This window comes from Anoplopoma fimbria, chromosome 11 (assembly GCF_027596085.1).
Source record: "Anoplopoma fimbria isolate UVic2021 breed Golden Eagle Sablefish chromosome 11, Afim_UVic_2022, whole genome shotgun sequence".
NCBI lineage: Eukaryota > Metazoa > Chordata > Actinopteri > Perciformes > Anoplopomatidae > Anoplopoma > Anoplopoma fimbria.
Window position 1 is genome coordinate 5,057,918 of NC_072459.1, and position 27,284 is coordinate 5,085,201.

Here is a 27,284-nt window from a genome sequence, read left to right on the forward strand (position 1 = left end):
TATATTTTATTGAGATGGGGGCTGTATGTTGCGTTCACATGCTCCTCGTATTTTCCAGCTTCTGTAGTTCTTATGTCAAAAAAATATTGTTATGTCGAAATAAAATTGGTTAACTAAATACCAGAGTATTTCCAGGTGGCACATATGTACAATACTAATTTGGGCATTTAAATATATATATTAGGGTTTGTAATGCACACACTTTAATATATTTTATTGAGATGGGGGCTGCATGCTTTAGCTACTGTCAAATCTCAGGCTGTAGTTGTCATATTTCCGACACTACTTGAATCTCTCATCAGCACGACAAAATGGCGCCCTCTGGATGGCGCTGTTGGGTCATTTATTTGTGCCGGTGAGGTGGGCTGTGTGCGGGCCGGGCCGGGTAAACTGCCAGCTGGGTGAATGTCGTGAACAGTCGCCTCGTTGGCTCCAGTCTCTCTGGTTTCATTCTGGGTGCGCTTGTCCGGTCGCTGGGGAGCGGAACACACTACCGTAAACTGAGGAACCGAGCAACCACGAGCCGAACGAACCCGGAAGTAACCAACCCTGGAGCAGAATGAGAAGTGGAACAAAAGAGACTTCGTGTTGTTGTTCGAAGCCTCAGCGGACCGAACTAACCAGCAGCTAAACCGGGCTAACGCTAGCTCCACAACAGGTATAACCAGCTTCAAATAAAAACGGGGTGTTTATTTACGACACTTATTACGCATTACGACACTCGGGAGTTTACATTTAGCGATAGAACGTTGACTTACGTTGACATGGTAACAAGCTAACTAGCTTCGGGTCGCGACGGGTTAACAGCTAGCTACTAGTTAGCTTACATACGTCACTGTGTGTGAATTTAGTTGTTGTTGTACTTATTATTACTAATGCATATGATTTAATGTGTTGTTTTAATGTAAATATTAATTTAGATGAAAAATGTTGTGATTGGCAGTCGTTAATGTCATTTAAACTGTTTTAAAGGGAGCTAGTTTACTAACTTCGTTTTTCCAACTAGATGAGCAGCAGCGCTCTTGGGTTCGTCTTTCGTCTTTGATACAGACGGAGTTTACAGAGAGCAGCACCGCTCTTGGGTTCGTCTTTCGTCTTTGATAGAGACATTCTCCTCTCTGTGTTTACAGCCTCCAGCCTCCCTGCTCCTGTGCCTCTGTGAGGGGATCCCGTTGACCTTTCCTCGCCATGGCGGCGGTGGTGAGCTACTCTCCACCGTGGTGGGTGAATGTCCTGCACAGACTTCCACATTTCAACTTCATGTTGGAGCAGACAAGCAGTGACTTCAGACCAGAGGACTGGACGTATCAACAGGTATAATAACACACATCACTGACCCCTTATCCTCTCATCAAACTCAGATGTTTACAACAAAATGTTTACTTCAGTGTTCAGTGTTTAAGGAGAATATTTCCTCCACATTCTGGAGCAGAAAAATAAGCAGAATATGATTGTGTTCATTACATTACAGTCATTTAGCAGACGCTTTTATCCAAAGCGACTTACAATCAGTAGTATATTACATATCATTCACCCATTCACACACTGATGACAGGCTACCATGCAAGGTGCCACCATCAGACTCTAACTAACATTCATGCAACATCCAGTCCACACCGATGGCAAGCCTTCGGGAGCAACTTGGGGTTAAGTGTCTTGCCCAAGGACACATCGACTGCCGAAGCCGGGTATCGAACCACCGACCCTCTGAGTGGAGAACTACCTTGCTCTCCACTACACACATCACTGACCCCTTATCCTCTCATCAAACTCAGATGTTTACAACAAAATGTTTACTTCAGTGTTCAGTGTTTTAAGGAGAATATTTCCTCCACATTCTGGAGCAGAAAAATAAGCAGAATATGATTGTGTTCAATACTTTCAGCAAGTTTGCAGCCTTAAATTGAAGTTAAAATATATTACATTACATTACATTACAGTCATTTAGCAGACGCTTTTATCCAAAGCGACTTACAATAAGTGTATTCAACATAGGTATTCAAGAGAACTACTAGTCACCAGAAGTCATTAGTGCATCTCCTTTCTTAAACAAGCATCTAAGAGCATAAACCAGAGCAAAAGTACAGTGCAGAAACAAACTAATACCAATACATTACATTACATTACATTACAGTCAATAATGCAACACATCATCGCCGCTGAATATGACGCATGTCTGGAACTTGTCTTCTTCTTTCTCAGGAACGATGATTCACTTCTAGATTTTATGAATCATATCTGAACGGTAAAATGGACAGAGCGAGTCTCACTCGTGCAATACAATAAGTGAAACAAACTAATACGAATACAATAAGTGAAACAAACTAATACGAATAGAATAAGTGTAACAGACTAATACGAAAACAATTAGTGCTAAGTGGAAGGCTCAGGGTAGTATGTAGCTGTTCTATACATGTCTTGACCTTTGCCAGACATCAACCAGCTGGCATTGTATAGGGTGATCTAAGCCTCCTAAGTTGACCTTAACAGCCATTTACTTTGTATTTAATCAATATATAATTATAGCCTGTATTTGTTATATCATATAAGAGGCATACGGACTCTGGAGTACCTTTAGTAGAAAACCTTAACTACTCAAGATGTCTGGATTATAGAGGTTCGTGGAAAGAAAGGTCCATAAGTAGACGTTAGAGCCTGATCAGCTCAGACTGGGGGAGGGGAGGGGAGAGCAGCATGGCGTTTGTTCACAAGTTTAGTATTAAAGAGACTCTCTCAATTTAGGTCAAGGGATGCGCTTTTTTAAAATTGCAGACGTAGTTTTGGCAGCGGTACAGCATATTCTCATTTATCATGTCATTGGTTTCTGTTACGCCCCAGTTGGTGTTCAGGTTATGCCTCTCAGAACGGTGATTGACACAGACACATATTAGCTTTGACCCACTGCATCCAGTGGAATTACTCTGCATATATATTCTGTTTGAAAATGAGGAAATCAGAATCACTGATTGCGTCAGATGGCACAGCATTCATTTTAGATTAACCCTTTAATCTTGGTTTAACATATAACAAAGACGTCCTACAAATCCTGCAAATCCTCCTAAGAAATGCTGTGGAAACTGCTCATTAAACTCTTTAACGAAGTTAATCTGCTGTCTTTTAAAATGGGAGGTTTTTTAATTGGCATGGGCGTGATAAAGAGTTTCATTCATTCATTTGACCCTAAAATAATTACAGTTGTCTTTGATTTGTTTATTAATGGACTTTGTTAAAGCTAAACCTTTTTCCAAAATGCATCATCACAAACTCTCCCGTGGGGCTGTGGTTTTTAAAAGGCTCTGAGAGGCTGGTTATTTAGTGGTTAGCATTATAGTTTGAGAGACTACTGAGGACAGAGGGAATAATAAACGACAGAGGGTCATTTTCAACACGAGTGAGACTCGCTCTGTCCATTTTACCGTTCAGATATGATTCATAAAATCTAGAAGTGAATCATCGTTCCTGAGAAAGAAGAAGACAAGTTCCAGACATGCATCATATTCAGCGGCGATGATGTGTTGACGCTTGTACACGCATTCATGTTTGAAAAATGAAAGTAATCTAAGCAGTGAAACTCTATACATCCTTTTTTCACTTTGACTAACTTGTGTAGGTGTCTAGTTGAACTAGTTTAGACAAAATGAGTATTTTAAGTAATGCATTGTTCACCAGAGTTGTCCCCGGAGTGCATTAACTGAAAAATGCTCATAATTTAACGACATCATTGTACGTATTTGTTCAGCTCTTCAGAGTATATCGGGAGCCTTTTTCCGGGTAGGATACAGGAAGGATTCATCGGCTGGATAATGGCTGCAGCTGTTTGGCGGCTCAGTGTGTGCAGCTAGAAGTTCAATGTAAACAACATCACTATTTAAAGGATAAGGACATTCAGAGGAAACAATATGGCATATTTGAATAAAAGGCAGGTTATACAGTTGATTGAGCACATTTTGGTCACTCTCTTCATACAGTTATTTCAACAAGAACACAACATTAAGAGGTCATCATTAAACCAGCTTACTTAACCACCGTTATTACAGCGCTGTGGTGGCAGGATGCTTATTATTGTCAATGCAATGCTCTTACCAAGGTTTCAGCAGAAGTCTTTGCAGCTGTCAGTGGTGCTCTCTATAGGACTTCTTTGTGAATATGCAACCTTGGGTGCCTTTGCAGAGATGATGTTGAAGCACAAAAGTAACATTTATAGTTTTCCAGGACTGAAAACGTCTTGTAAACAAGCTTTGTAAAAGTGTTTGATTTCAATTCAAACCAGATTTCTTTTTAGTTTAGGGGGTATGATTTCAATTTTGTTTCATATTTATTCTCATTATTATCTACCCAAGATCTTCCTTGTTGCCAGTGTTTTGGTACTTTTTGTAAAAAAAACAAAAAAAAAACGTTTAATGAAATCTTAAGTAAAGAGGTAAAAAAATGAAACACCAAAGTATGGTTTACATTTTGTACTACCTTGTCATTTGCAAGTGCCTTCATCATTTCAAGTGTTGATTGTAGAAAGAAATGTTATGTTACTTACAAGATAGTTTTCAGTCCTGGATAGGGCGTGACGATATGCAGAAAATCAAATATCACAATATCTTAGTCCAAAAACCTCGATATTGCAACAATATTGTCGGGTTGATAATTGATGCTTTCACAATATATTTAAACAATGAGATTTTTGATAAACAATCATCAGTAATGTGGATATACTGTAATAACTAAGTGGGTAAAGGCAAATCATAGAACAGCTCAAACAGTCTGGTAAATCCAGAAAACAACATCACTGAACTCTAATGCAGCCTTTAAAACCAGGAAAAGAGAACATTTATGCCATATTACAATATCCAAAATCTCAGACATTAAATAGTCTCATATCATGACGTCAATATAATATTTCTGTTTTGCCCAGCCCTGCTGCTGTGCTGCTGTTGCTCTCAGTGAGCTTTGTTTGGTTGAACCGTGCAGAGCAACACACAGGAGCCCATTCGTTCAGTGGAATTTGTGTATCTGATCGTCCAGTCTGTCATTTACTCACAGTATCACAGTCACCACTGAACAGTATCGGCTCAGAGGAATAGCCTCACCACATATTATGTTGTCAAGACTGTGCTTTGAGCCTGCAATTGTTCCAAGACCGAGCTCACCCACTGCCATGAAACAGGTCTCCAGCCGCAGCATCAGGGCGTGTCGGTCTCTGGGATGCATCGTTGAGAAAACTGAACTAACAGATCCACCCTGCCAATCTGCCCCGGCCGTGAATCCTCAGGAGTATACAGTGAACACAGAGGCCCTCTGTCTGACCTACATAGGAAGTGCTGCTGTCGGCTGAGACGTTTCACTGTGATTTACTGTATATTGCTCTACTGTAGCTTTGATATTCTGCCAGTGTGCTGTGTTGATAGTTGTAATATACAGCTGATATTACCAGTTTTCTTATTACTTCATAGAGGTCTATTGTTTTTGTGGTTTTCTCTTGCACAATTAGTGCCACATTTAGTGTGCCTAAATGAACAGGATGTTCTGTACTTCATCAAGTACATGAAGCAACTTTTTCTTTTCAAATCACAGAAAAGATTGAGACATCTTACTTTAAATATGTTTTCTCCTGATTATAGTGCATGCTCCACTCCACAACACTTGCCCTCAGTTTAATTTAGGACAAAGAGAAAGACGTATAGTTTAATATGTTCATTAAAGCTAATAATGTAATATATCCTGCAGATAAGAAGGCAATTCATGTGGAGCTCTGTGCTCTTCCTCAATACTACTTTGTGTTGTTTCTCTGTGGGACGCTTTGGAAGCCCATTATCCCCTCTGTTATTGACGTGAAAGTGGTTATCAGCTATGAAGTGCCCATAACCCCGTCCCTCTGTCCACCAGTCCATCCTGTTACTGGGAGGTGTGGCGCTGGCCTGTCTGGCCCTGGACCTCCTGTTCCTGCTCTTCTACTCCATTTGTCTCTGCTGCCGGCGGAAAAAAAACGAGGATCGACCCAACGCCGACTGCTGCTGCACAGCGTGGTGCGTCATCATCGCAACACTCGTCTGCAGGTGAGTCAACATCTGGATCAGGGTCGGGAGGATTCAGTTCAGGTTTTCGGATCCCTAAGCATATTTAACTAGAAAAGGGATTATTCCATTATTATCCTGGAAACTCATTTCAGAATATCATTAGACAGATTAGAGAGCGGGACACAATGATCTTGCTGTGGGTCACCTGACTCGTGAGAAGAAGGCCTCTCTGTCTCAGGAGTGAATCATCTTTAAGATGCATGCCTGGCATCCACCAGTTGTATCGTTGACGCTTGCCACTTTACATTCACAAACCGAGAGACAAAGATACAGGAAGAGGCAGTGCACCAGTCAGCAACTCGCCAATCTCAGCTCAATATGTAAATCATATGTAAATGATGAGGTCAGCACTAAACGCGATCGAAAGCTACAGGCAGCCTGCTCCTCTGTATCGTTAAGACACCAAACCAACAGCAGAGGTTTTACATTTCCATAGGAAATATTAATTCACCACACAAAACGATGCCTTGGTCCAATTAAATCACATTTCCCCAAAAAACAGCTTAAACCCAAAGGACGTAATTACCAAAAACTGAGCGTCTAAAGCACGACACCCAGACTGACGGCCACGAAATTGCATTGATAAACAAGTTATTTGCCAATTTATTTGGAATTTTTAATGAAAACTGCTGAATAGATGTTCATTATGGGTTATAGCAGTCGCAAAAAACTCTGCAGGCGTGCTCGGACTGTACAGTAGTGCTGTGGGAAATTATATTTGTATGTGCGCTAAAGCACAATGGCTACAGGACTACTATATACGTACATTGGCTTCATTTTGACGTTTTGTTATATTTATCTTTGAAGCAGAGGGTGTGAGAGCTGTACCACCTGGACATGCTTTCTGTCCCTGAACACTGCATTTGTTTCCTGTTTTCCTACTCCTGTTGATGTGCGACTGGAGAGCCATCACAGTTGATTCAGAGTAGCACAAAGAGCTCGGGGACCTGATGAGTACAAGAACTGCATTACAATCACTGTATCGCTGTGTGTGTGTGTTTGTGTTTGTGTTTGTGCCCACACACAAATGTGTGTCAGTGAAACTAGGAAACACCGTTTCGGGGAGATCATACATTTCTTTGTTTTTCTTTTGTTCTTTGAGGGAGTCCACGCTTTGCGTCTGAGCACAAAGCGTTGCACCGATACAAACAACGTTCAGATCATCAAAGCAGGGAGGTTAGTTTTATTGTTTTGCTGTGACAACCCGCTCCTGATCACCGTTTCCACACTGCAGAGTGTGAGAGGAAGAGATTAGCAGCCCTCCAGGAAGCCGGGAAAACCCATTGATTCACTGAGTGCTGATGGCTTCGACTTGGTCCGACTTAGCTTGCAGTGATTCTTTTATCATCATCATCATATCACTTGATACAATCCTGTCTGGCATAGCATGGGGGTTAGCAAAAAGTCCAACGGCTGCAAACCAGGACGAGATATCGCCCCAGAAAGGGAGTTTATTTTTTGCCACTGAACTATGCAAACCAATATCAGGCTGAAAAGCTTCTCCTCTCTACTGTACATCAAGACACGGGATCGCAAATTGCACACAAATAAGATGTCGGAATACTTTATTTGTTTTTCTTGATCCCTATAGAAACTGTTTCCCATGCAGCCACCGGAACTGTTTTTCTGCGACCTGAGGCCGGTCTGTGCGAACGAGAGCTGATCTCCTGCCTCAGTACAGTCTTTGTGAGCCGTAGTGTGGGGTTTTGGGGGGCATAGCTGGTCCATTCCTGTGTGTTTCCATGGTTCTGTATGGAGTCTTTCTGCTGGAGCTGAAAGGAGCCCGTTGACTGGGGCTCTGGACCGACAGGGTTAACGTGGAGTTCACACGCCTCTCTCTCTACCCGCCTCGCTCTCCTCTCTGTCTCCTCTCTGTGTCTTTTTTGGCTAATCCCCCTCCTCCTCCTCACTAACCCCCCTGTCTCCCCGCCCTCCCTTTTGTCTCCCCTTCAGCGCTGGCATTGCTGTCGGTTTCTATGGGAACGGCGAGACCTGTGATGGAGTGAATCGGCTGACATATTCCCTGCGCCATGCTAACCGCACAATCACTGGAGTGGAGAAGCTGGTAAGACTTGAGGGCGCAAGTTATACCAACGTGTTTAATAATTCATCGCCCGTCTGCCATGAGCATCACTGGTCCCCCCCCCCTCCCCCCAGACCAACAGATCTGTGGAGTGAATCCCATTTATCCTCAACTCCACCATGACCTTGTTTGTCCCCGTGCCGGCTCTAGGTGTTTGACAGCACATCCTCATTGAACCAGACGGTAGAAGACAATCTGCAGCAGCTTGAGGGCCAGTATGCTCAGCACGCCGACTACCTGTCCATCATCCACAAGCTGCAGGGCCAGCTGGACGAGCTCTTCAGACAGATGGTGGAGATCCCCTTCTGGGAAAACGCCGACATCTCCCTGGAGGAGCTGGCCGTCCAGATCGAGCTGTATGACTGGTACAGGTAAGGGCTGTGATGGCGCAGTCAGAGCACTCATTCAAACAAAGAGGGCCATAATGCAACACATTACATATTCAGCTCCTGTCTGATGCTGCAGAGGAAGGAGTGGCAGCAGCAGTGAGCAACGCAGACAACAACAGACCAAGGCTCACAAAGACAACAAGGATTGCGTCGTAGATGTTAAGCATATAATTATCTGACTTACCAAGAACCACAAACCTGCATTGAGTTTGTTAGAATATAAAGAGGAGTTGTAATCCCTCAGGGCTATGTTGAGTTTTCTATACCTTAAATTATAAATATGCAAGTGGCTTATCAAAAGGTTTACTGTGTTTTTTATGTGTCAAAACATGAATCAAAGCAGAAATATACGAGATAAATGAGGGGCTGCAATTATATTGTCTAACTTCATCTTCAAGCGACAAGAATTTATTTATATTTTCATAATAACAATATTGAAATACAATGTGAAAAGGGTCTTTTGTAGTAATCTCTTTTGTATCCTTTTGGCATTCTTAGAATAAATTATCCCTGGTTTTGAACATATTTGTATAATTAATTGTTCATTAAATAAGAATTTTCTTTTATAAGCTGAGAGATTGAATTCATGTGCTTGCTCTGAAGATTGAGCTCTGTCATGTCAGGTCTATTAGGAGATGCTATGCTGTGCTGCTCTTGGCCATTTGTTGCTCATGACATTTGTCCTCACAGGTGGCTGGGCTACATAAGCCTGCTACTGTTCGACGTCCTCATCTGCCTCCTGGTGCTGTTGGGCCTCATACGCAACTCCAAGGGAACGCTCATAGGGTGAGTCTCATCACGAGGGCACGGACACGAGAGCGCCAGAGGGGGAATCATTCTCCCCCTGGGGGATGATTCTAGCTGTTGTCACTGTTTAATGAGCGGTAATAGATGATACATAAAGCCTTCAACCCATCAAGGCCATCTTGTCATTTTAATTTAGTCGGTATGAATTTATGCCCTATAAAATATCAGCCCAGTCACAATTCATTTAGCATCATGACCCTGATATCCTCAGTATTGAGGTGATTGTTAATGACGCACTTAAATCTGCAGCTTTGCCCTTTTATATTTGTCGCTAACTGTTGTATATTCAATAAGGCAGCTTTAAAAGGGCCATTTGCATTTTATAGGCACTGAAAATAAAACTGAAAATGCAATAAAGTCTGCCAAAGTAAATGGGACCACTCACACCGCTCCGTTTTTCTTTTTTAATGGTGGATCAGGGCTAAAAAGCAGATAGGGAATCAAACAGTTTATTTGCATATAGTATGTTAAATAAGTCGTTAAGTACGTTTGGTTATTGCCTTGTATTGTTTTTAAAGACTTTAGTTAATTTAAGATCTTTTAAGGTAGTTAAACTAGTAGTTTTTAGTTTTTTTTTTACCCATTCCACACTTTTGCCATAGAGTTTCCAGCACATCATTATATACATATAATCTGTTGAACCTCCTACCAGACTCATTTTGTAAGACCTCAACTTTCTCCTTTTTGTTCTTTAACATAGTTCAACCTAAACACTCACAATTCCTCACAGTGTTTGGAGATGAGACGAGTGTTTCACTGACGATAGAAAGCTGGTCCAATGTTTAGCATGAGAGCTCTCGACACATACTAAAGGACCAACGTAATTAGCTTTAAAAACATCTCCTTCTCTACTGTACAGATGAACAGTATTGCTGTAACACTGCAGGTTAAAGGCTCTTAAACTCCTCCCCCCCCCCTCTCTCTCCCCAGGGTGTGCTTGTTTGGTGTAGTTGCTCTGGTGATCAGCTGGGCCTCCCTGGGGCTGGAGTTGGCCGTCTCAGCGGTAAGTGTCTCCATCGGAGCGTGATGCTGTTTTTCGGGGTAGAGCTGCTCAGGTCATTACGTATAATTGGTAAACACGATTTTGTGTGTGTTCAGCCAAGGACTGCAGAATCTGGCCTTGGAGGGATGTTTTTATTTTTGCTTAATCTGGAGAGTTGAAGGGTGGGAGAAGTTGATGAAATGTGGCAAGAAGTGACAAGAAAAACAGAAACACCTGTGTGATGTAATCTCACAATAAATACAATCCTAAAGATCCCCTCCAGACATGTTTAAAAACATATAATAATCATCATTTTTCCAACACTCCTTCTCCCTCATTGTAAAACCCAGAATCTATGAATATGCAGATCTTGTTTATTTCAACTTCTCTTAAAAGTATGTTTTCAGTTGATGTGTAATGAAGGTTTCCTGTTTTTCTTATTACACATGGAGGAGGGATTCATTTAAAATAACTACAGAATTGTTGTATTTGGTTATATCACAATTCCATTTTTTTTTTTTTACATTTTTTCTCGTCACTCCACAGTTTTCCAGAGAAAAATATGATTGTGAATAGCATTGTAGGCATACTATTGCAGCCATTGTTCCCAGAAGACCAAAGCAGCTAATTAGGCTGCTGTATGGAGGACAAAAACGACTTTATTGACGCTTGAACCTCAGCTGGGAAGGAGTCGTCAGCTGTCTCGTTGCTAACATGTTGTTTTAAGAGCTGCAATCAATCACTCCCATGTTCCATCCAACATGACAGTGTTTTCTTTTTTCTAGACCTCCAGTGACTTCTGTGTTGCTCCTGACACGTATGTCACCAAAGTGGCAGACCAGTATGGAATCATCAATCAAGGTATGAGTCACATACGAGTTTCACCCATATGGGACTGGGATGGGGGAACATTAGTCATATCACACTGAAGAGGACACTTTAGCGTGAGTTGTTTAATCCCCTCCCCCTTCCTGGTCTCAATGCTCCGATTATTGTGCAGCAGCGAGGCGGCATTGTTCTGAAGTCTTGTCCATGGCCCATAAAAAGACTCTAAAAATGACTGCCACATCTGCGGCAGGGTCAAGAGGGCGATGAGCTTCCTTTCATAAGCAGTACAGAAGCCTCTCTAACACATCTCCACTTAGTGATTGCCCAATCTGTCCCATGATGGGATGTGTGTAAGGGAAAAAGTGACGTGTGTGTGTGTGTGGGTGTGGTGTGTGTGTGGGGTGGGGTGGGGTGTGGGGAAGATGAGAGCAGCGGAGAAGAGGATCAGAGACACAATATGTTTCCTGCATCCCTCATCAGTCTTTAAAAAAAATAAAAATGTGAAGATGCTGCTTAGATATAAAAGACTTCCTGCCTTCACTTTTTGTCTTTTTCTGCTCTCCTCTCTGAAATATGGCGATTGCTGAAAAACTAAAACCAAGCTTTTGGTTAATCAGGCCAGAAAACCAGAGCAGTCGCTGTAGATGTTGTTTGCACTAAACCGTATTGTTGCTGCAGATGTGAAGCTGTGTTTTGCTCCGGGGCTGATTTGTGCAGAATGGGGGTTTTCTGTTCTATTTTTACCGCCGCAACACATGTTAACTAGTCAGCCGTTAAGTCATAGAGTTCATTGTATTATGGAAATAATGCACTCAAAGAAAATAGCTACGATTACAAACCCCCAATATATTATTTGCCTGTACATGTAGATCACTTTACCGGCTTTTCAAAGGCAACATCTTGCTCAGTTTTTGTATATTTTCCCTTTACAGCTCATGCCTTCCTGAAATAACACCAGACAAATCTGTGGATAGCGCAAATTGTGTTATTATTACAACGGATTTATTGCTTTCTTCCCCTGAATAACTTGTATATTTTCTTGAACATGCATCATTCCCAAAACCCTCGTTGTTATTTTCTCGTCCCTCTGCTTTCTCCTCTTGTGTCAAACACATGGTCTCAATCCAAACAGAGAGTGAGAGTCAATCTGTGTGATTTGTCATGTAGCGGCCAGTATTTCTCTGTTAGTCTGATGGTTTCATTTGTTAAAAACACTTTACAAATCAGAGCAGCAGTGATTAAAAATGAGCTGCGTCTTATCAACAATTCTGCAGCAGTTTTCCAAGACAAGGACACAAAATCAGAATTAGTAAATCCGAACAACTCTCTGAATACTCAAAACAACTTTATTTAAATATTTCATTCTCAGCTTGTTTTGAGAAGGTTAGTCTCTGTCGAAAACATTTTTTTGATAACAAAATATCCTATTACCGGAGGGATAAAGTGCAGCCAAATATCTGTCCAATAACTATTCTTGTGACTGTAGCCTGAAGCCACAGATCAGCGATAATCAATCTGATTGTAAAACAGACTGGTGTTCAAGTCATTGTTACTGAAGCTTTTTTCATAAATGAGTTATGGTCATTTTCACATATTTCTCTTATTACCATGTAGCAAAAAGAAACACTTTTTTTGCTACATGTAATAAGAGAATTATGTAAAGATGCTTCCTTAAACATACATTAGTTTGATCATTATAAGCCATGATTGAGTCTTCTCTCAGCCCACTGTTTATTAGCAACCACAGTCCATTCTGTATGTCAGTGATACAACAACAACAACGTCAGCAGCTCCATCTAGTACCAAAAGTCTGACTCCAAAGAAATCTGCTCCTCCCGATATGTATGTGTGTGGGTGTATGTGTGAACCAAGCTGGCCAGATATGTACTTCTCTTCACCGGAAATCCTCCCGAGTTCGCTCAGCTGCGTGGGAAACGAGCTCCCGACTCAGCAGAGAGCGTGGACGTCACTCTCTCACTGAGCCAGGTCGGCCGCGGTGTTCTCACAGCTTGTATTTGTGGACGTTTCTGTTGCCTTTGAGTCACTCGGCGAGGATTTCTCATCCGATCCTACTCACTGCTGTGGGTTAGTAGCCGGAGTGGGCTGAAAAAAAAAACATGTGAAAGTCGAAATCCTCAATTATAGTCTGTTTTGGCTTCCTGGTGTTCTGTGACTAGAATACAAGTTTGGTCCTGTTGCACTTTTTAACAATAACCCCAGAGATGATTAAACCGCTCTTCAGGGATGTTTATCTGGAGCCTCTGTGCAGTTTGAAATGTTGTGCCTGAGCCTCTCGCTGGCTTTGTGCTCTGTTGTTGCTGCATCATGGGAAAAAACACATTCATTTATACTATTACAGCACGCGTGAACTTTCTTCTTTTAGAACATTTCACCTCAGAGCTCAGGATTAGCTCAGCGGGAGAACAGTTACAGAAGCAGTCAAGCTCTAACAAGGCGAGCAGGGAACACGACGAGGCAGAGCTGGAAAACAAAATGCAATGTCTCTGCATTGTTACCTGACTATTGGAGTCTTTCATCAAAACAAAAAGGTGATGGATGGAGCAGTGACTCCAGGAAGAGAAGGCTCAATGCAACTTGAAATAAGAGATGGAGAAAGCGAGAGACAAAGCGGAGTTTCCATTAGTGCTATAGGAATGAGCAGCTTTGATTTAAATGTAACTAAGTGAATCAAATGCAGCTTTGATTGCAGTTTATAATAAACACTATTAGTGCACTGTGCTTGTTCTAGTCCTGAAATAGAATGTACAAATCTCTTAACAAGCCTCCATGTCAGCTGCTCTGAATAGTCAAATAGTTTAAGGCTGGAACTAAAGATTGTTTTTATTAGCGTTTAATCTGCCAATTATTTTCCCATTAAACGAATATTTGTTTGGGCAATGAAATGGACTATCACACATCTTTAAAAATAAAAATAAAAAAACTTGTGTGTGTGTTTCGTCCAACTAACAGTCCAAAGCCCAAAATGATTACAGCTCGACCAAATCTGTCTTACTTGCAGCAGTTTCTTGTTACTTATCGGCCAACATATACTTAGATACTGATATTTCTGTAATAAGCTAATATCAGCAGTTTTATCTGTGGGCCGATTTATCTGGTCAGACTGTTGACGGATGAGAATAATCGTTACTTACGTGTCTCTTCTAACATATCGTGTTCCTACTGTCCTCTTTGTTCACAGATATCCTGCAGCACTACCTTAGTTGCAGTTTGGAACGAACGAACCCCTTCCAGCAGGTTTGTTGTTTATATCGCTACAATTATTTCTGCATGTTTGAGCAAAGCATTTTCCCTTCAGATGAATACCCAGATTATGCTTTAAGCCTTGTTGTTTACTCGGTCAACATTCAGCTGGACACGCACTGTAGGATATAATGTTCTTTTATATTATTGTCATACATTCTATGTCTTCGATGTAAAGCCAAAAGCTAACGATTTATATGCTCTGTATCGTTCAATAACAAGATGACGCCTGCCACCGTTCCTCTTGTTCATATTGATCATGATAAGAGGAGGAAAACGTATAAGAGGCACATGTGCTGGCGCCATAAACTCGACCAACCTGGCCGCTATATTCTCCAGCCACACGATGCGTCATGTAGCTGCTTTTAGTCGCTCTGTTTGCCACTCTGCACAGTGAGAAAAAACTTTAACGTGAAGATGATTATACTCAAATCTCAGCAGTAACAACACTATAGACATATTGTCTGTATAATGCAAATGAGCCTGTAATGGGTGGGATTTCAAGTGGGCACAATGAGTCACTCACTCTGTTTTTCCATGCAATAGCACAATACTTCCCATCCTGCCAGCAGGAACACTGGTGCAGAGAAGCTTTTCCTGCTGCGTGTGCGTGTGTGTGTGTGTGTGTGTGTGTGTGTACTGATAGCATGCGCTTGCATAAGAAAATGTGTGTTCGAAGCTAGAGAAGAGGAATGGCACTTTTACTTTGAATCTTTAGTTTGCTTTAATGGACTACCTTCAGCAAACCACATGAATAAATCACAACTCCTGCTGAGTGCTGTTGAAGTCCAGGCATCTATTGTTAGTGTGACTGTAAAGAAAAGGAAGCTATGGGTACAAAATATAAAGAAGCCTTTCAGCTCCCATCTATAAGCTGTCAGCACGCTTTTACTAGACGTCCACGCGACTACGAAGGGAGACAACCGCGGGCCCTTCATTATTAAAATAATGGAAATGCTTCATTTCAGAAACTCTCCGGGAGCCACAAAGCGTTAGTGGAGATGCAGGACGACGTGTCTGAACTGCTGCGATCCGCCACCAGAGAGTACAAACAAACTCAGGTATGTATGCAGCGCCGTCACTACGCCCTTTACCAGACACGACACATTAACAGGGTAGCTGTTACCCTCCACCCCCACCCCCACCAGGTCACAAGCTGTCCTGTACTATTGTCCTGTTTGTGTTGACATGAATGGGACCAAACGACTGACCTGCGGGGGAAGTGAAGTGCACCTGTCCCCATAAAGGTCTGCTGACGGCCCACCTGGGACCCGCATTATGTCCGTTCAGCCGCATTAGGCTTTTCACTGGCCCTTGTCAATACAACACTGCGGTATTGTCCCAGCGCTGGTCCTTACACTGTGTTGACAGAGGCACAAATGGGAGCTGACATTGGGAATAGAGAGGGGCATATTTCACTTCACATGCCCACACAGAGAAATGTGCTGACGTTGTGGAAATGTTTATATCAGGCTATCAGACGTATTTTTTTTTTTCCCCGCTGGAGGAAGAGAGGAAACGAGCTATTCAAATGTATCGTACATTAAAATCAGCTTTTTCAGCCGGAGCTGCTGTGTGCTGTTGTATATTTATGAAAGACACTGATAAAGAATTTGATTCACTTGTCACCTACTTCCCTCTTTTTGCAAATGTTTGCACTTTCTATTCTTGACTTTTACACTATTGACAAGCAGGAAAACTACCATTTTGTTGCATATTTATAATGCAGATATTGATTATATATTTTTTTTTTTGTGCTTAGTCTTAGCATCCAAGCAAACCCAGATGCCAAAGTTGGATTTCAAGTTAAGCCTGTTTCAACATGTCTAATTCTGTTGTTTTTGTTTATTTTTTTTTATTCCAGAGAAGTTTAGAGGAGATCCAGGGGATACTGAACACCACAGAGATCAGTCTGCATCAGCTCACTGCCCTGGTGGACTGTCGCAGCCTGCACATGGTGAGCGTGGAGGAGAAGACTCACAAACCGTTCTGATTGCAGAGTTGCTTTATGTCTGATGAAAAAGAAAAAGGGACCTGGACGATTGATTTGTTGCGACGTCTTCGTGGGGCAGCTCGGTTGTATAAATCCAACCTTTCTCTTCATGCTCGTGCAGCCGACCACACCTGTCACCATCAATAACATTTTGCCTTCCTGTATGCGAGCTCTCGTCCAGTTGATGCAGGCTTTCTACCATTTCTGGAGCTGGCTGAATGACAAGTACTTGGCTTCTTGCAAAGCTTAGGCGGATTGGCCCTCAGTGGCTTCCAAATTCCAAGTGCACACGTGCAACTGTAGCACTTTTTTTTTTTTTAGGGCTTTCCGCTCTGGCGTCTCTCTTAAACATCCAGACGCTAAAGCCCATTACTTCATGAAAATAAGAGCATCTGCAGGAGAATGCTGGATGCGTTTCCGCTGTGCCGTGCATACAGAACGGAGATACTCACTCATGATACTGATGGGTGTAGTGGGTGTAGTGGGTGTAGTGCTTCTCTTCAAATCTACATAAAAATGCATTGACTTCCTTCTAGTTTGCCAAACATGAGCTCATTGGTTTGACCCAGTTTAGATCAGAAAACCACAGCAGATGCATTTTAAAGACCTTTTAAAATTCACATGCTACGGAAAACATAAAAGCGCCAGCCTTTTTACTACTTTCTTGGGTTTGAATGCAGACCCTGATCTGGTCACACGTGCCATAATAAAAGTGATGTCCCACCCCGTCTTTGCAGGACTTTGTCCAGGCCATGACGGGACTGTGTTACGACGGACTGGAGGGCCTCATCTACCTCGTGCTCTTCTCCTTCATCACTGCCCTCATGTTCAGCTCCATCGTCTGCAGCGTGCCTCACACCTGGAACAGCAAGAGGTGAGACATCCGCCGGCCTCCTACTCACCCCTTCAACTCAAAGCTGCATAGGAAGCAGTGCAAAAAGCTTTTAGTCAGAGTTTGTGTGCAGGACTGCGTATACAGTGAGAAATAATTTAAGAACGTAAGCCTATCAATTAATTATGGTTTTGTGGTATTCCTACTATTCCTCTTCAGCACTTGTGCAGCATGAGAACGACACACACAAATATATTTAGGATAAATAAGGCTGTGTTTATCACCGCGACGTGTCCAGAAGGCTACAGCTGCGTCCTCAGATAGATTGCTTCCGGTTATCACCCTCTAATTGTGCCGAGTTTAGCCTGAATCTATCATAACCCACGCCTGGGCTGGTGTCTTTATCTGCAGCAGAGAGGGGCGAGATCATTCTGATGTCTTTGTCCCATCAGCAGCAGATAACGTTTGCAAGCATGGCTAAGAGGAAAGAGTTCTCCCTGACACAGCCGTCGGCTCAGCTGCAGCACATAATTAACTGATCCCTGCTCACAACTGGGGGCCATGTTCATCAGTTGGATCTCAGCTGGTGCTTCCTGTTAGAAAACAAAGGCTCACACGCTACCAGTCTGTGTTCTCACTGGTCCCTGCTAAGCTTGTTCTGCTTTACTTTTCTAATGATGCAAGCAAACTAATTAATTTTATCCCATCTGGAATTAAATGAAGATTTATATTTGTTATTCAGGCTAAGCATTTCTAAGGTCGGATTATTCTTATTAATAAGAATTGATTAATCACTGTTTTCTCTGATATGCACACTTGGATAATAAATGTATTGTTGGACATTCATTGCACCGAATGACACTTTATGAGCTCATGGATTAGCTATGCAGAGAAAAAAAAGCCTGTGGGATGAACACTAGAGGGAGACAGGCTCCGTGATGTCGGTGTCATTGTTGCTCTGTTGTGACAGACCGTGTTGAGAGCATTGTTGTTGTATCTCACGTTCACCATCGGGCCTCATTGTTTGAATGTGGAATCTCATTTGCTCTGAGTAAGTAGGCTTGACTGCTTTAATGTGACAACGTGAACAAATGCATTTATTATTGTTACACTAAATTAGGTCTAATTTTTCTGCAAAAACTGATCCAGTTACATGAGGCTATTTTTACCATCTTTGTTCAGTCCTATTAAGGTCAGCGGAAAAACTGCTTCGTCTTTGCTTCACACAGCAGAGACTTCATGTAGTTTTTTCTCCCTCAGGCAGGTCGATGAAAGTGAATCAAAACGTGACCACGTGGCTCCTTTGTTATCAGTCAGATAGGACAGGGGCTCCCTCTGCTGGTGGTGGTGGTGCTGGTGGTGTAACTGCAGCGCTGTGTGATGTTTGCAGGAACGAGGAGGACAGCGAGGACGAGTCTCTGAGCCACGGGGGAAGGCCGAACCACGACAACCTGTACCGGGTCCACATGCCCAGCCTGTACAGCTGTGGCAGCAGCTACGGCAGCGAGACCTCCATCCCCGCCGCCGCCCACACCGTCAGCAACGCACCTGTCACCGAGTACATGTAAGTCACAGATTCAAACCACTGTGAATGTGAAGAGAAAGTTGCATTAAAGGCAGAAGAGCCAGACTGGGGCTGTGTGGCTGCTGTCAGATACTTCATGTAGTCAGGAGCCAGTTTGTTTGTCCCCAGAGAGGAGATCCGCTCTCCTGTAGAAAGCCCTGCAGTGAACAGCAGATGCAGCTGTTGCTCTCCAGCTGTGAAGCCTGTGAAACTCAAAGCTGTCGGCCTCATGAGTCAAGCTCAAGTGTCGGGGGGGAACTTGGGGGAGGGGATCTCCCATTTTCTCTCTCTGTGTTTGTAATGCCTTAGTATGCTGAAAACTGACGTGGAGAGTTTCTTGTATGCGGCATATTGTCTCATAATCTTTTAAAGCAGTGTGTCGGGGTTAATGCACTTCTCAGCTGGTTGTGTGTTTTTGATCTGGTTGTGTGTTTAATTCAACAGGGCTCAGAACGCCAACTTTCAGAACTCTCGCTGTGAAAACACGCCTCTGATAGGACGAGAGTCTCCTCCGCCCACGGTAAGTGTCGCCTTCCCTGTAAAAAAAAAACACCAAAACCAAAAACATGAGAACTGTAGGAACACCTCTGGATCATTTGAAAGGGTCTGACCATAAGCCCTCTTCAAAAATGATCCAGGAACTATGCAACCAGAGGAACTCAGATCAGGGACTGAATTAGGATCTTTGCACGTTTCTGTTTGCGTTTCAAGCTCTTATGAAGAACCGTGAAGATTAGGAAAGTTAGACCAATGAAGAAGTAAAAACTATGGTATATCACTGCACCACATAAGAAAAGCAGACGCATAAACATAATTAGTATTTTCTTTGAAAAGCAACAGTGAATCTCATCCAGCTCTGTACTAGGGAGGCTAAACACAAATGGATCAGTACGTGATGTGAAGTGTCAAACCTGACATAATGTATATATATCTTACATAGCAGTGTTTTCATTTCATTTTTTTGGTCTTAAATTTGATCCAAGTTGGAAAGAGAATAAAGAATCCATCATTTTCACTCATTTATGGTGAACGTCTTGGTCCTCAGACCTTCATCAGCTACATCATAGACAAACCGAACCATACGTATGTAGACAGGCTTCAGTTACGTTTGATTTTGTATTTGAAGAGCTCATTTTAATTCTTACAGGGAAGTGTTATTCCCTGATGAGAGTTTATGGCCTTTTACACACACGTTTGGTGCAGCTTGTCAGTTTGGACTTTGCCTGCAGGATTCTTTTTGAAACTTTCAAATCAACAGTTTTTGTTCCTCTACGAGACTGAAATTGCAACTTGATAAAAGTTACCAAGTTTGACGTGTAACAGGAACAAACCTCAGTCATTCCCTCCCCCCCCCCCACCCCCGACCTGACCTGAACCTCTACCAGAGATCCTGCCCCCCCTTCCCCCTTGGACCTAGACGCTGCTTTGTGTATCTTCTCTATACTCTCTTTTTCTCTTTTTTTTTTTTTCGTTTTTTTCCCCTGCGAACCCATACAGTTGTATTTGACTGCCGCGGACAGTAACAGCGGTCAAAGCTGGCAGTTAAAGCCTTCGGACAGTTCAAGATCGTTTTGGTAACCTCATCTGCTAACAGGTACAAAACATGCCCGCCTCCTCCACCTGCTGGCCTGTTCCTCCTCCACCTGCTGGCCTGTTCCTCCTCCACCTGCTGGCCTGTTCCTCCTCCACCTGCTGGCCTGTTCCTCCTCTGTGACACCTCCCAGACTCCCAGCTCTGCTCACCCTCTATTCAGGTCCCACCTCCCCTCCCCACTCCTCTTCTCCCCCCCCATGTCCTGACTCTTGCTGAGTGTCCCACCTGGTGTCTCACCTGACTTTTTGTTTCCTGTGGCCCTGGGCTGCATGTCGTAGTCCCCCCCCCCCCCCGCACCACAGCTGTATACTGGGAGGAACATGTGAAGCTGTAGCCCTCTCCCCTGAGGCTCACTGTAAACTATGAGTCAATGTCAAGTCATGAAGCCGTTAAACTGTTTCGCTGATCACCTGCTTTGACTTGATCCTTGGGTTTGACCTTGAGCTCATGGGGGGGGTTAAGAGTCAAATATTTAGCACCTGTATCTTAAACACATTATCGATTCAGTTATTGGGTGTGTGACAGAGAAAACACCGCTTAAAGGTGCCCCTTTTATAACGACCTTGTATGTTTTTAGCTGGTGTCTTTTCAATTTATGGTATTTTACCCAAAGCTGCTGCATTTTGTGGCAAAGACAAATCTGTCAGCTGATTCACGCGCTCTGCTGCTGAGCGCTGCTGCCACTACGGATTTGAACTGAACATATTTAGACTGACGGATATTTGGATGAATCAGTCAGATGTAGATGAAGGTAGTCTGTTTGGGTAAAAGTAGAAGTTATTTAGTCTCAAAACTCTAGTCTGAAAATGGACAAAACAAGACCTTAGGCTGTGGGAAATAACAGACATTTTCACAATTTTCCGACACGTTATAGGCAAAACAGAAATGAATGGTAATGACATTTTTTTTTTATTTAACATCCAAGTTAAGTTTTTAGCCCATATTGGTGCAAATACTCTGCTTTGACATCCTCAGCAGGCTGTCCAAATGACTCTGAAGGCCGATCGCAACATTAGAAAAATATATTACAGCTGAAAAACAACTAAGTCAACGTAGTGTTTCCACCTGAGTTTGAAATGCAGCCTTTTTGTGCTTGTATCGCCTGAGTTCAAGTAAACTGCATGGGTGCATCCTAAATGTTTACGAATGTGCACGAAGGTTAAAAGCATAAAAAAGTGAAATTATTTAAACCAGAATTAATGTTGAATATTTACAAAACATCCTTGTACTCTGATGTCGTCGTCGTCCTCTGTAGCTGTCGCTGTGATGTTCTTTCTGTACGTGAATCATTTAACATCCCTTTAGATTCCAGCAGTCTGCAGTAGATAGTTTGAAAGGTAAACTGTGTCTCTGATCTGATGAGTGAATTGTGTTCTGTAGAGCTTTGATATGTCTGATCAGTGTGTTTGTGTTTTCCTCCGCTGCTGCTTTTGATGTTTTATTTATCAAAAGGGTTTCTTCTCACTCCAAAACAAGCGCTGAGGCTTTGAATCTGTTGGGAACGGATACAATTCAGGGTTTAAAACCAGAATCTTTCAATTTTCAGTCATATAATAATGAAAAAATCTGTGTTTTAATGTGTTAGAAAGAAGTGATTTTTATCCTTTTTTTGTCCTACTTGTAAGTAACTATTCCCGCCACAAAGAGTGAAAGCATTAGTCATGTTGTGTTCTGTGTGTCATTTCCTTTTATTTATTTTTTTAACCACAGTACACCTCCAGCATGCGGGCGAAGTACCTGGCCAACAGCCGACCAGATCCCACCCCCCCTCCTCCAGCTCAGCAGACACCCGTGGACTCGTCCCGTCTGCAGCACTGACCGTCTCCGAAGCGTCACATCCACTCAGTCAGTTCTTATTCCTCACACCCATCAGTCACTCCTCCACCTGCTTTCCTCCACCGTCTCATTTGACTTCAAAACATAAAACCAGATGTGCTCATTCGCTGGTTGGTGAAAGCAAAACTGGATCAATCCTGCACATGATAGTTTACTACTGCAGGAATCACCGTCGGTGCTGGGAACTCGTCTGCAGCTCTGATGTGATGGAGCCTGAACTGACTTTTACACTCCAACTTATCATTTATTTTACATGTGAACGCACCGTGACACGTACAGTGTGACATCTAACGAGACATTGCAGTGTAGAGGTGCTCATAGACTAACATGATTACTACTGGTCGTCTATTTCTTATTTGTACTGTACTGTACTGCCCTCTCTCACTGCTGTGGGAGAAAAAGAGAGAACTGCCTTACACATAAATACGGGAGGAATCGACCGTTTTTCCCAGCGGAAGTGTAGAAGTTATTTCTCACATAACACACTCCACGTAGACTAGATTAATTTCACGGTGCAACGTTTAGTCTTTCTGCTGTGGGAATTGAAAATGCAGGTCTGCTGCGTTTGAATCATCAAGTAAGATTTGCATCATTCTCCAGCTAAAGTTGCCGTACTGTACACTGCTTGTTTTTTGCATTTTGTGTTAAATCCGACGTCTGGGACCAGTTTTCCTGCAGTGTTGCACGTTTTGCAGGAATTCAATTGTTTTAGTTGTTTCTTCTTCTTCTCTGGACACTTGTTATTTCCTGTGGCATTTTTTATTCATAAACATTGATGAGCCACTATTCTACAGCAGAATGACTGTAACTTGTGAAGCTGTGAACTTTATCCTGGCTGTGGCGCTCAGAGGACTGGATAACGGACAAAGAAGAGCTGCACGATGGAAATGCAGCTGTTTGGCAAGAAGAGTCTCAGCAGGACGACGATGTACATCCCCCATTCCCCCCCAAAAAAAAAAAAAAAAAAATGAGTTTGACAAAGATGAAAAGTTTTTATACTACTGGAAGCAGCCCTTTGAAGATGATGGTGAAGAAGAGGACAGAAGGCGTGATGTCTTCTGCAACATTAGACATTTTAACGATTATTTGCCTCTTCACCAGACTGCTTGTTATTCTCTCCACGCTCCTGTTGGGTTGTAAAGCCTCATCTCCCTGAACAGAACTGGGAATTGTCCTCACACACACACACACACACACACACACACACACACACACACACACACACACACACACACACACACACACACACATCCTCGACTCTGTCCGGCAACGATCTTTGCCAACAAATGCAGCAGCTTGGAGTCAGAAACTCGTCTCACAAGAATCTTAACACAACGTTTACGTGACTGTATGCATACGGAGAGAAACTTAAAGCGTTGGCGATGCAGTGTCTCACAAATGTGTTTTAGCATTTAATACTGAGTAGATATGAGTGATGGATGCTGTGAAGGGATTGCGATAACTCTGCTCTCTCTGTAATCTGGAACATGTCAAAGGAAACCTGCTGACTTCCTGTTGAAACGTGACGATCCTTCAAATGCGGAGCGAGATGTTTGTACTTCTGCTTGCTTTTAGATGTGCATTGTGACCAGTACAGGAGGCGATTACTTTTAGATTATTTTTTTTTTAGACTTTGCCAACAAGTAAAGCACAACTCTTTTACTATATGAATCTCTTTTTAAATGTCTTAACTCCAGGCCACTTTGTAAAGTTGACAGCTCCCGGTTTGCCTGTGTATTCTAATGAGAAAATGAGCCTGATCTTTTTCCCAAATCATCATTTATGCTTTTTAAAACATTATTACACTGATGCATTCTTTGTGTTTTTTGGGTAGTAGTCATATTCTCTTTGTTGTTTGTAATGCAAGGCGGTTGTACAGATTATAAACATTTCCAAAATGAAGGAGAAAAGAAAAAGTGGCTAAAACTGACATTTCATTTTCAGTTTCTTAAAAAGGTTATTCCACATTTTTAAACATTTTTTTTTAATTATTTGATTTGCTTTTATTTCATTTTAGAATCTCTAGCAAACACGATGTGTTGCTTCATTAATGTGAATACGGTAAATAAATATTTTTTCTTTGAGTTTTTTTTTCTGGAAAAAAATAATCACTAGATGTCATTTTGATTTGTTTTTTTTTATTTTATACATCATTTTTGCAATTTCTGAAATGTGTACATGTTAAACCTGTGGTTCTATTGAGCTTGAATGCTGTGTTTTAAAATTAAACAAACTTTAACTGTAGTGTCCTGCTCGTTGGTTTCTTTATGTTAGTGGATTTAAAAGCTGACCCGGGATCAGACACTAGGGAGCAGCAAAACTGCACCGTCGGCTCTAATGTCACCCACATTCACTAAAATGGAACACAGACAAAGCATCTCTTTAAGAGTGAAATAATACAAAATATAACATTTTAATAGCCAGTGATCAATGCAATTATATCTAAGAATGAGTTTTCATCCATAACAAACAGTCAATTTTCTGTACTAGAATTATGAAGTTAATGCTGCACAGAGGATTTCATTGTTGCATTTATTGTGCTTTCTTGTTTGTTTTTTATTCTGAAGTTAACCAGGAAGTCTCTTAAATTAGATCTTCTATTTTGCAAGAGACGCCTGACTGAAGTGTTACAGACCCGAGAGACACTGAAGATGATCTGGGGTCTGTAAGAGGAAGCAGGTTTAACTCAGTCTGGCTTCCTGAATTAAGTTAAAGGGACAGCAAAAAGTGATTCCAGAAGCTAAACAATATAAACATTTAAACTAACTAATGTGAACTACTTTGCAGTGCGTGTACCACTAGTATTCCTCCTAGAGGTTCTACTTGTGTTGGTATTTAGTTCTGCAGTGCAGCGACGGACCACAAGCTGCATGCAGATCAGTTTGAGAGGAGCAGAAAGGCAGTTTTGTGTTTCCTGACCTTTCTGGGCCGACAGCAGGCGGGAGGTCAGTGTCAGCACCGGGCCACCAGTCTGGTTTCATCAACTTCCTTCATACCGCCGGCCAGCTGCTGTCGCCCCAAATAATGACGTCTCATGAGGAAGTCTGGATTATAGAAACACACAGGAAGTGGACCTTCTTCATTTTAAACTGTTTTTATCTTCTCGATCTTCACATTTCTGGAGCAGGCTTTACTATGTTTAGTCATTTGCTCTCTACATCTTTCACTGAACTTTCATTATTCCTACAAAATGTAACTACTAAAACTACAAAATGATTCAACGCACCAGTGCCTTCCTGTTATCTTTCATGCTCTTTGCTGTCTCTAAAGATGCATATCTAGATTACATCATCTCCTGGGTTCCCTGCTGTTTATTGTAGGGGCCGAGCTAAACAAAGCAGTAAACAAACAAAGCATGATGGAGGCAGAGGGTTTCTTTACAACCCGTCTTACACGGAGACCCGGAGATGCAAATGAAAATTCACACGGTCTCACTGTCGAGGAAATTGAATTACTCGGCTTGTTGCCGGACTGGTGGAATGCATTACTAATGCTTTGAGGTGAGGAGCTGAATGGGGAAGGAGGAGGAGGAGGAGGAGGGTGGTGGTGGTGGTGCTTGCTCCCTGTGAGCCCCCCCCCCACCTCGCCCTCAGACACTTCCTGAGTCTGGCTGGGCGCTCTGCCAGCTGGTCGGACCTCGGCTCTCCTGCTCCTCGATGCCAGGCAGCTGCACGGCGGCCAGCAGACAAACGAGGGAGTTAAAGCTGCACAACGCCAAAAAATCACCAGTTTAAGCCGCCGGCATCGTGAAAGAAATGATGTGTCGGAGCATAAAGCTGTGGGTTTGCATGTAAAGACAAATCATGTCCCATAAATGTTTAGATGGATGTCCTACCTTTCTGATTTCTAGTAGATTCCATGCATGTCAGTATAGTAGCAAAGTTAAGCTCCCATTTTCTTTTATAGTTACATAGCAGGGTGTGATTCCTCCTCATTGATGCATTCAAGGTTTGAACTACTGTATATCCTGTTCGGTAGTTTATTCAGGTGTTTCCCAACCTAAAGGTCGGGCCTCTCCAAAGGGTCACAAGATAAGTCTCAAGGGTCGTGTGATGATTAACGAGAGGTGAAGGAATAAAAGAAAAGTTCTGCTACACCAATTAGTATTTATTTTTTGGGCTTTTCAATAATCTTTGCTTTTTTCGGGGCGAAATCTTGGATATTTTTTTACCTCTTTGGGCCTCAAATATTTTTAGAAATTTGAGGGGAAATCTAAATGCTAACAATTAATAGACATATGAAATGTAACAAGGGATCCTGACTAGATAATGCTTGTGTGTGACTATGGTCGCAAGCCAAAAAGATTCAGAACCCCTGGTTTAATCTTCAACCATTATAATAATCTTATCATATATTTGAGTATGCAAAATGTCTATTTAAAAAGTAACTAATAGGTTCTAGTGACTACAGATGACACATAAGTACAAGAAAAGGCAAAAGTACCATATTTCTCTGGATATATAGCATAAGTACCTCTTCTTTCCTCCCTTTCACTGCTCATAATGTTCACTTTCTGCTCCCATTTCTCAACATGTCCACCGTGTCACCACAGGACAGATGAGGCCCTGAAACTCTGAATGCAAACACAGGACGTTCGTGTCCCGTTTCTGGAGGGAGTCCTGCTGCTTTTGTGGCTGCCATGCTTATACGGGGGAGAGGGGGGAGTCGGGGTGACGGTGCGCCTGGTTTGTCTCCCTTTGTGGAGGCAGCTGTGTGCTGGGAGTCACCGCTCACGTCGTTCACGCCTCACCTCCTCCAGTCAGAGGGAGCACGCACCCAACGCAGGATTTATGGAGCTGTCTGGTTATCCCCGTCCGCTCCGACGCTGCAGGACTTTCTCAAAGCTTCTCCCCTCTCCCTCCTGTTCTTTGTTAAAGTCATCCGTGTGATCCATCTCTTGATCCCAGTGGTTCACCACCACCTTTAAAAGTGAACCAAATCAGAGGTTTAACCACATTATCTAAGCTGACAGCCAGGATGTAAATGTCTCATTGCTACAACGGTTACAACAAAACATCCAAAAACACACTTTTCACAAGGACAGAGTC

The 27,284-nt window shown here is 42.5% G+C and overlaps 1 protein-coding gene across 1 annotated transcript; it reads left to right on the top strand.

Annotated features, from left to right (window-relative positions):
- The first annotated feature begins 361 nt into the window (after positions 1–361).
- ttyh3a (tweety family member 3a) lies at positions 362–23,180 on the top strand. Its single transcript, XM_054607132.1, has 15 exons — positions 362–658; positions 1,131–1,314; positions 5,878–6,047; positions 8,022–8,133; positions 8,302–8,522; positions 9,231–9,326; positions 10,278–10,350; positions 11,115–11,190; positions 14,357–14,412; positions 15,387–15,479; positions 16,283–16,375; positions 17,149–17,285; positions 18,634–18,807; positions 19,252–19,327; positions 22,111–23,180. The coding sequence occupies exons 2-15, from the start codon at positions 1,189–1,191 to the stop codon at positions 22,216–22,218; spliced, it is 1,611 nt and encodes a 536-aa protein (XP_054463107.1). The 5' UTR covers positions 362–658; positions 1,131–1,188; the 3' UTR covers positions 22,219–23,180.
- Positions 23,181–27,284: the final 4,104 nt, after the last annotated feature.

Coding starts and splice junctions, on each gene's coding strand:
- ttyh3a (XM_054607132.1), top strand. CDS start 1,189: ATGGCGGCGGTGGTGAGCTACTCTCCACCGTGGTGGGTGAATGTCCTG. Junction 10,351..11,114: donor TGGAGTTGGCCGTCTCAGCG/GTAAGTGTCTCC, acceptor TCTTTTTTCTAG/ACCTCCAGTGACTTCTGTGT. Junction 11,191..14,356: donor GTATGGAATCATCAATCAAG/GTATGAGTCACA, acceptor CTTTGTTCACAG/ATATCCTGCAGCACTACCTT.